Source organism: Montipora foliosa, chromosome 7 (assembly GCF_036669935.1).
Source record: "Montipora foliosa isolate CH-2021 chromosome 7, ASM3666993v2, whole genome shotgun sequence".
Lineage (NCBI taxonomy): Eukaryota > Metazoa > Cnidaria > Anthozoa > Scleractinia > Acroporidae > Montipora > Montipora foliosa.
The window spans coordinates 32,317,110-32,327,109 of NC_090875.1; the positions used below are offsets into that span (position 1 = coordinate 32,317,110).

At 43.3% G+C, this 10,000-nt stretch overlaps 3 protein-coding genes across 3 annotated transcripts in view; all 3 read right to left on the reverse strand.

Moving 5' to 3' along the window:
- Positions 1 to 4,256, reverse strand: part of LOC138011828 (28S rRNA (cytosine-C(5))-methyltransferase-like) — a 58,905-nt gene extending 54,649 nt beyond the window's left edge. The window contains exon 1 of the mRNA XM_068859049.1: positions 4,093 to 4,256. Within this exon, the coding sequence (XP_068715150.1) occupies positions 4,093 to 4,231 (139 nt within the window). The 5' untranslated portion in view covers positions 4,232 to 4,256. The remainder of the gene's footprint in view (positions 1 to 4,092) is intronic.
- A 797-nt stretch (positions 4,257 to 5,053) lies between these two features.
- Positions 5,054 to 7,240, reverse strand: LOC138010110 (uncharacterized). The gene has a single exon (XM_068857065.1). The coding sequence runs from the start codon at positions 7,238 to 7,240 to the stop codon at positions 5,054 to 5,056; it is 2,187 nt and encodes a 728-aa protein (XP_068713166.1).
- A 501-nt stretch (positions 7,241 to 7,741) lies between these two features.
- The window catches only part of LOC138010112 (uncharacterized), a 2,271-nt gene continuing 12 nt past the window's right edge, over positions 7,742 to 10,000 (reverse strand). Inside the window, exon 1 of the mRNA XM_068857066.1 lies at positions 7,742 to 10,000. This exon is cut by the window's right edge and continues 12 nt beyond it. Coding sequence (XP_068713167.1) covers positions 7,742 to 10,000 — 2,259 coding nt within the window.

Consider the following 10,000-nt stretch of genomic DNA (forward strand, 5'->3'; position numbering starts at 1 on the left):
CCTTTGTTTCAAGAAAACAATAGCGAAAACAATAGACGTCCTTTGGGACTGTGGCGCTTTGTTCTTTCTTTTAAAGGTTTTTTTTCTAAGTCTATATGGACTTAAAAAAAAGTCGGTCGAACTTCTGTCTGAAATACGGAAAATCGAACAGTTTTTTTGCAATTTCGACACTTTTCCTGCAATTTTACCCATTTTTCAGTTTTAGAATAAGCGCAGTTAGAATAAGTGGAGTTTCAAGCAATCGTTGTAATAGGGTTCAGATTCGCAAACATAACAAACAAACCAAATAAAAGTACTGTCATAAGAAATATAATGGCTACCTGCTCTTTTTATCGTGAAATTGTTCTTCCTGTCTGCTTAAAAATTCGCCGAGACACTGCAAAGTGTATATTTTCTTCCTTTCCTGTATTTAGGATCAAGAACGGTGCATTTAGAGGGATTTTGCGAGTTATCGCTCTTTGTAGAGCTCGGCAATGTGCTCAATGATACTTCCAAGTATAGAGCTTTGGTAGAGATCCATGGATGTTCCCCTACGAGGCATACTTCGTTTCACTCCCCATCATGTCTTTTCAATGCCCTGCTGTGGGCTCGTTTGTCTGGGTCGACGAAGTTTAGGCGATGATAAACTGCGGTGAGATGATGTTAGGCCTTGTCTTGTAGGCAGTTGTAAACTTTCCGGCCACAGGTAGCTAGGGCTAATATTTTTTCAAGGAAAGTTTACGGTCAGAAAATTAATATGTGTTCTGGCGGATTGAAGGCTATCCATTGCAGTTTTTTCTTGAGCATCGCGAAACAGATCCATCTCCCGATGCGGCACTTTGTCTTTGCCAACTGACTGCGTTTTCACACAGGTTTTGGACACAGAAGACGAAAGTAAATTGTTTTCTTTGCACCACTCTATGCACAACTCTGGAAAGGCTATAAAGCAGGGACAATTTCCAAATGATCAAATCTCCCATTGCTGTGACCCTTTTACTTCGGTAGCCATCTTGATTATTACGAAGACACAAGTTTGCTTCAAAAGAAGGGAAATATGAAACGATTTTAATTGCAATGAACTCGTGCATGAAAGTTTCCCATGAAAGATGCACCAATCAGACTTTAAGCGTGGTATACTCTTCCACGCAGTGAACTTATAAGTGTGCCGCACGCACGGGGCATGAAGGAAAAGCAGGTCACAGTTTACAGCAATACTGGAAAATCTAAAATTATCACAGGAACTAACCTTAAGCCTAAGCAGTGCCTTTAGTCGTAATTAGGGTTACCGTTAGATTATTAAAGGAATGGGTTGTTTCAAGAGTAGTAAAACAGGGATCTCTTAACGGTAACCTACAAGTGTAAGTTCGATTATAGGTGCTCTGCGCGGCACGTGTATATAATTACGTATCATTGTTATGTAAATAGTCAGCCAGAATTCAAAATAAATATCATTTTCAAGGTGTGAATTAGCAACTTGACACGTTAGCTCAGTGGTAAAGAACAGGGACAAGTAATCCAGAGGTTTACAGTAGGTCGGAGTTCAAGGCAAGCTGCGGGTGACATATCATGGGATAAAATGGCAGAAAAAGCCGAGCGGGGTCTGGAAATAAGAACAAGACGAAGGGATAGAAAGCGGAAAGATGAGACAAAAACGAGTAACGGTGTAGGCGATGAAGGGAAAGAAGAGAGAGAGGGAGGGAGAGAAAAAATGAGATCCGTTTTTATTCATCCCGTAAGTACAAATTACCCATGTATATATTCGGTTCTCTTGGGTATACGTATTGTTCTACAAAACAATAGCGCGAATGAATAATTAATTTATTCTGCATGCATAATGAAGTAGGGACCTGCACGGAAATCATTCCATTAGGGCAAGATTTCCGCACAGGTCCCTACTTCATTATGCATACACTCCTTTGTTTCAAGAAAACAATAGCGAAAACAATAGACGTCCTTTGGGACTGTGGCGCTTTGTTCTTTCTTTTAAAGGTTTTTTTTCTAAGTCTATATGGACTTAAAAAAAAGTCGGTCGAACTTCTGTCTGAAATACGGAAAATCGAACAGTTTTTTTGCAATTTCGACACTTTTCCTGCAATTTTACCCATTTTTCAGTTTTAGAATAAGCGCAGTTAGAATAAGTGGAGTTTCAAGCAATCGTTGTAATAGGGTTCAGATTCGCAAACATAACAAACAAACCAAATAAAAGTACTGTCATAAGAAATATAATGGCTACCTGCTCTTTTTATCGTGAAATTGTTCTTCCTGTCTGCTTAAAAATTCGCCGAGACACTGCAAAGTGTATATTTTCTTCCTTTCCTGTATTTAGGATCAAGAACGGTGCATTTAGAGGGATTTTGCGAGTTATCGCTCTTTGTAGAGCTCGGCAATGTGCTCAATGATACTTCCAAGTATAGAGCTTTGGTAGAGATCCATGGATGTTCCCCTACGAGGCATACTTCGTTTCACTCCCCATCATGTCTTTTCAATGCCCTGCTGTGGGCTCGTTTGTCTGGGTCGACGAAGTTTAGGCGATGATAAACTGCGGTGAGATGATGTTAGGCCTTGTCTTGTAGGCAGTTGTAAACTTTCCGGCCACAGGTAGCTAGGGCTAATATTTTTTCAAGGAAAGTTTACGGTCAGAAAATTAATATGTGTTCTGGCGGATTGAAGGCTATCCATTGCAGTTTTTTCTTGAGCATCGCGAAACAGATCCATCTCCCGATGCGGCACTTTGTCTTTGCCAACTGACTGCGTTTTCACACAGGTTTTGGACACAGAAGACGAAAGTAAATTGTTTTCTTTGCACCACTCTATGCACAACTCTGGAAAGGCTATAAAGCAGGGACAATTTCCAAATGATCAAATCTCCCATTGCTGTGACCCTTTTACTTCGGTAGCCATCTTGATTATTACGAAGACACAAGTTTGCTTCAAAAGAAGGGAAATATGAAACGATTTTAATTGCAATGAACTCGTGCATGAAAGTTTCCCATGAAAGATGCACCAATCAGACTTTAAGCGTGGTATACTCTTCCACGCAGTGAACTTATAAGTGTGCCGCACGCACGGGGCATGAAGGAAAAGCAGGTCACAGTTTACAGCAATACTGGAAAATCTAAAATTATCACAGGAACTAACCTTAAGCCTAAGCAGTGCCTTTAGTCGTAATTAGGGTTACCGTTAGATTATTAAAGGAATGGGTTGTTTCAAGAGTAGTAAAACAGGGATCTCTTAACGGTAACCTACAAGTGTAAGTTCGATTATAGGTGCTCTGCGCGGCACGTGTATATAATTACGTATCATTGTTATGTAAATAGTCAGCCAGAATTCAAAATAAATATCATTTTCAAGGTGTGAATTAGCAACTTGACACGTTAGCTCAGTGGTAAAGAACAGGGACAAGTAATCCAGAGGTTTACAGTAGGTCGGAGTTCAAGGCAAGCTGCGGGTGACATATCATGGGATAAAATGGCAGAAAAAGCCGAGCGGGGTCTGGAAATAAGAACAAGACGAAGGGATAGAAAGCGGAAAGATGAGACAAAAACGAGTAACGGTGTAGGCGATGAAGGGAAAGAAGAGAGAGAGGGAGGGAGAGAAAAAATGAGATCCGTTTTTATTCATCCCGTAAGTACAAATTACCCATGTATATATTCGGTTCTCTTGGGTATACGTATTGTTCTACAAAACAATAGCGCGAATGAATAATTAATTTATTCTGCATGCATAATGAAGTAGGGACCTGCACGGAAATCATTCCCTAATTAGGCCTAAGGTTACATTTCCAAGGGGTTTGGGCTTTTTCAACAATTACGTTTAATATAACCTCGAGCTCAGTCTGCATTTTACCCCTGGTCTGCAGTCTGCGTTTTACACTGACCGTTACTCAAGCAGCACCTGACTAACCCGATGGTTTTGTGTTGTCAATGTCTAATACTAATGTGAAGTTATGTAACGATAATGTCTGTATTCGTAAAACAATGACCTGTGACCTGTGTTTTGTAACTGCTTTAAAGTGAACAGATAAAGACATTTGCTGCGCGCGTACTTTTCACTAACGCAACAAATGATCAAACATTTGAAGCCAGGTGATCCTGGCATACGATGGTTACTTACACTTCAGAGTTTCACACACAAGAGCATATAGTTTTTTCTTCTTAGCAAAGTGGCTACCAATGGCCAAGGACTTTGGGGTTCCACGTTTCTTCAGCACTTTGTCGATGATATTTGCGGCGCACGAATACAGTGCCGCCATTTTGAATAGGGAAGCAACTGACCAGTAAAGTTTGTGAACTCACATTCTTTCCCTCCCCTCCCCTTGAGCAGGAAAACACTACCTCGAGCTCCAAGGGAATGCCGCTAAGCAGGTTGTTTGAAAGCAAACGGGAAAAGAACATTCAAAAAACCCGGTCAACTCCAAAAATGGAGAAAAATAGGAAAACACAACCTCGAACGCCAAGGGAATGCAACATTTTCATCCAAATAATGGGTCATCACAATCATTATTGCAGGACTATTTTGCAGGGATGACGCAGTGGTGACAGAGCACTCGCCTCCCAGAATGTGGCCCGTGCTTCGATTCCCAGATCCGAGGTCATATGTGGGTAGATTTTGTTGGTTTTCTACTCTTCTTCGAGAGGTTTTCCTCTCCTTAAAAAAAACAATATGATTTGATATGTATTAATTTGGTTTGATTTCATTCGTGCTCGACCCGACAAGCTATTCAGCTTTAAACATCGTGTGAAAATAAAGTTCTATTATTATTATTATTATTATTATTATTATTATTATTATTATTATTATTATAAAATTTAACATCGACCTCCTCGACCGAAGCGTCCATTTCTGTTTCCTCGACCGAAGCGTTAACGGTATAAAATAGCCACGTTTCAAAGGACTTTCTGTTGTTTATTGATGAGTCTTTCGAAACCTATGATTATAAACAGTTTATCAGGTTATATGAACAAAGTTCAAAGAAAACGAACCACAGATTTTACATACCCGATGGCCTCAGATGTCGACTTCGGGAGGAAGCTTGTCTAACGGTGATTAACCTAATTAAGTAGCTATGACGTATCTAATTTCGTCGCGGCCGAAACACTCCCCGCCTCCCGAAGGTATTGGCTGTACTATGCCAGGGTGGTGAGGGCATCAGTCTCTCTTCTGGAAGCTGTCCCATGACCTGCTTGTTGAGGTTTTCGTCCAGTTTCTTGCAAGTGACGCAGTTGTATCTAATGGGCTTTACTATGTTATGAATCTGAGGAATCCAGAATCGTAATCGAATTTTGCTTACGGTCGTCGACACGCCATGGTGACCTTTTCGATGTATATGTTCCGCATAAAGCTTAGAGAAACGATGCTCACGAGGAATGAGGATCACTTCTCTCTTATCGTAGCTCAAGTGCACCCACTTGCCGGTCCGATGACCAACCACTATTACTCCATCTTCTCTGCGCTTTGGACACAAACGCTTATATTTAGATTTTTTGATGTTTGTAAGCAATTTTCTTTGCGCATCAATGATCCAAAACCTTTCTGCTTTAGAAATATCGTCCGGCGTCAGGGTCTTTGTCGCATTCTTCAGACTAACTGGTTCTCTTGCGTACATGGCTAATACACGTGCTGTTACTCTTAACAGTTTGTTGTAACTTGAATGTCTGTTTATATCAATTCTTCTCGCGGGCGAGTCCTGTTCTGCAGCAAGTGTTGTTAATGCCGTTTTCATTGGTAACTCTGAGTGATGGACTACTTTACTTATTTGCCATTCTGATTCCGGGAGTTGTAGAAATCTAGGTCCCTTTTGCCAGTCGCTTTCGCTTTTGATATCGCTTGGTCGCTTACCTCGTGTTATCCAATCGGCGATGTTTTTATCACTCTCGACCCAATACCAGTCTTGGGGATTGGTACCTTCCTGTATCTCTCCGATGCGAGTAGCGGCGAATGTATTGTAGCCGTAAGATTCCTTTTGGATCATCCCGTGCACTATTTGAGAATCGACTATATGGTAGTATTTCGCAAACTTGTAGCGGGATTCTTTGTCCAGAAAGTTTTTAAGCCTTTTGCTTAAGACTGCCGCGCAAAGTTCAATTCGATCGATCGATAATTTCCTATTTGGCGAGAGTCGGTTCTTTGACATGATCAGTCTGGTTTCCAATTTGTTGTCCAGTAATGTCCACCTGATGTAAGCACATGCTCCGTAAGCGTTGTCTGACCCGTCACTGAATGTGATAAGAGTCGGCAGACCGAGTGCACCTGATGGTTTGAGGCATCTTGGAAATATAACTTGATCCATATTGCGCAGATCTTGGAAGAATTCCATCCAGTTAATCCTTTGCTTCTCAGGGACAGGGTCGTCCCAGCCGAGTTTCTTTTCTGTTGCCCAAAGCTGGCGCATCAAAATCTTCGCTCTGACCATAACGGGAGCTGCTAGACCAAGAGGGTCATACACGCGGTTTATCTGTGAGAGGATAATCCTCTTCGTTATTTCGCCAGTAGTTGGGTTTTCTTTGATGCGTCCTTTGGCTTTCGTCAGAGTTAAGTCTATTCCCACTTTAAACCGGAATTGATCCTTGTCTGTACTCCAAATGACGCCGAGTACTTTCTCGGTTGATGAATTTTGCTGGTTGGGTTCTAAAGCCATTTCGTTTGCTGTTTTGTCGTTCGAATAGAACCAACCCTTTATCTTGAATCCGCCCTTGACTAGGACTGCCTCAATCTCATTAGTTAGTTGCTTAGCTTGTGCGTCGCTATGTACACTGTCTACAATGTCATCCATGTACAAGTTGGATATTACGGTATTCGCGGCTTGTGGATAATTCTCTTTTGATAGTTCCGCTGTCTTTCTCATGGCTACGGTCGCTATGGTACCCGAGGGTTTGTCTCCAAATGAAACTCTTTGTATAACGTACGTATCCGGATCCCTGCTTGTGTTCATGTCGCGCCATAGAAAACGATGCGTGTGTTGCTCTATGATCTTGGTCTTCACGGTGTGATACATCTTTTTCACATCTCCGATGAATCCAATTTCGTGTTCTCTGAATCGCACGAGGATTCCTACAAGATTATTTAATAGATCGGGACCCTTTGCCCAGTACTCGTTAAGGCCGTGTCCCATATAGTTCGCGCTGCTGTTAAAGACGATCCTCACTGGAGTCGATTTCGAATCAGGCTTTAGAACATCGTGGTGGGAGATGTAGTGGATAGGGCCTTTATAATTCTCGAGCTCTTGCTTGCTTAGTTTTCTAGCTACTCCTCGTTCTACCATGTCCTCAACTTGATTTTGATAAACTCTGCTATGTTCGGGATTTCGCAATAATCTTCGCTCGGTGCTTAAGAGTCTTCCAAAGGCAGCTCTTTTGTTATCTGGCAGGTCGTGTGGATCGCGAATCCAGGGATATTCAGCGATCCAGCATTCAGGGTGGCTTAGTGGTTATCTATCGGGCCTCCCACCACTGCGAGCCGGGGTTCAATTCTGGCCTCGGCCAACATGTGGGCTGAGTTTCAGTCGATCTCAACCTGACTCGAGGGTTTTTCTCCGGGTACTCCGGTTTTCCTCGCTCATCAAAATCGACTCACAGCTAATTGACATCTAGCTGTGGTGCTGTGCTCCGACATCAAACATGGACTGTATAGCGGCAGCCAGAGGCGCCTTTGTATGCTTTCAGCCCGATGTCGTGAGCCGCGCCCTTCGCAATTCAGTCCTCGACTGCAAGTAAGGGTGATTAGCACTAGCACTAGCACTAGCAATATTTCCTGTTCGTTAAATTCAAGGCCTTTCTCGATGAGATGGAGCTCCCTTTCTTCTTTCAGAGTGTAGTCGCTGGTTCCATTTTCCGCATTTGCAGCCTCCGCAGCGCGGCGTGCAGCTAACAACTAATCTCTCGATATTGTAGAAGTCGTCAATTTTGACTGCTTTTAGGTGGTTTGCACATGCGTCGAATGCTGATTTGTGGTTCTTCTCCCGAATGGAAGGGTGTGTCCCGCCTATACATCTTCCAAAACGATTCTTCAAAAACATTAGGTGTTCGACATTTCTTTCTTTTACCGGGTGGAAACCTGCGTAATCATACCCGATGAGGACGTCAACGGCGCCTTTCGGCCGAGTCACGTCGCCCCTTTGTATCTGTAGAGCGTCAAGTGCCTTATCCATGTTAACACTTTGAATGTCGGTGGTAATTTTGTCTATTTCGCAACCTTCCACAAGCGTCGTTTCGCCCTTGAGGTCAATGAGCGGCAATTTGTATTTTCTGGAACTTATCTTCTCTTCCTTCCCTTCCACCTTCACGAGAGAGATTTCAAGTGGCGTTCCGCGCAGTCTTTCTTCCCGTGCTTTGTCGCGGGTTATGAGGCTAATGGATGATGCGTTGTCCCACAAGACGTTTGCATGTCCTCTATAAGTTTTTATTTGTTGCAACTGGAGGATGCAGGTCTCATTACCCCCATGGCTGCATGCACTGGATATTGCGGATGCGCTTGGAGTCTCTGTCTGATCTTCTTCATGTAATGTGGGATGATGTTTCTTCTTACATTCATTGACGCCGCAATCCTTTTTAGAGCGGCAATTGCGTGATCGGTGACCGGTTCTGAGGCAGGAAAAACACGCACCTTTTTCTTTCAATGTTGACAGTCTTTCGCTTACTGTTTTATCGAGGTATACTCTACAATCCTTGGTAAGATGATTCGAGTTTTCGTGAACGACGCACTTGCTGTAAGTTCTCTGGCTGCGGCTGTCGTGTCTTTCATCCGCCGTGGCGTAATGGACAACTGCCTTCGTTATGGCTGGACCCTGCGCGCGAAGATCAGAACCGTCGTACTCGATAGCGCGTTTTTGCGTAAGTAAAAATTTGAACAGGCTCGGAAACTTGTTGGTTTTGTCCACAGTGCTGTCGTCAGAACTTAATAGTTTAGCCCATTCTTTGCGTACGTCTGGCGGGAGTTTTCTCTCTATGATGCTTACTGAGCTCGTTGTGGTTATTTCTGCTTCCAAGCCAAGTCTCTTAAGGTCACGATATCCGTCTTCTATGATTCCTACCAGCTCTATGAATCGCTTGTTTTCGCCTCCGCGGATGGATCTTACGCGTCTTATCTCATTAATTATCGCGTCCGCGACTTTCGCTGGGTCCCCGTATTTTTCGTCGAGTCGCTTCCACATCTCGTAAACGTCATGGTCGACGCTCTTTACGTGAGCTAAAGGTTCTTTTCCGAGACAGGAACGCAACGTGTAGGATAATGTATCTTCCGTAAGGTGCGGCATGACTTGTTTCTGGAAGTCTCTTTTGAAGGATGGATATTCTCTCAACTCTCCTTCAAATCGGGGCATTTTGATTTTCTCTAGTTGTATGTGATTGCTCTTTTCTTTTTTGATCTGCGGCTGCAGTTCGCGTTCATGTTCGCCTACGAGGTGTGTTTCGAGTTTAGCGTTCATCTCGTTATACGTCGCTTGAGTAGCTTGGGGCCATTTAATTTCATTGGCTGCAGATTCTCGAGTAGATAAATCGAGTAGCGCGCTATTCGCTAGTTTGCATTCCGCGAAAGCTTCGTCAATCTGTTTCTGAAGTCTCTTCGCCGTAGACGGCTCTACTTTGTCCGCGCTGAGTGTGCGCGAAGCGCTTTGACAAGCTGTTTCAAATATGGCTCGCGCTGTTTCTCGTCTGATCATTGCTTGATCAAAGAATCGTTCCATTTGCTCCCGTTCTTTGTTCGCCTTATCCCTTTGTTCCGTTTCCGCGCGCGCTCTCATTTGCACGTCCGCTATGTGGTTAATAAAGTTAATCTTAGCTTTTGTCGCTTCGGTGAACTCCTCCTGTACTTTGTTGATCCATGTTTCGGCGGCTTCTAGCTCGGCGTCGTCTGATAAAAGCATCGCGTAGAGATCGTGCTTTGTTTCCAGGACGTTCCATGCTTCCAGGAATTGAGCGTAGTTGTTTTCCACGAGTTCGTGATTGCTGGCTGATGAGATGGACTTCAGGAGTTCGTTCCTTTTTCTGGTGAATCTTGATTTGGCGACGCGACGGACGTTCTTGGC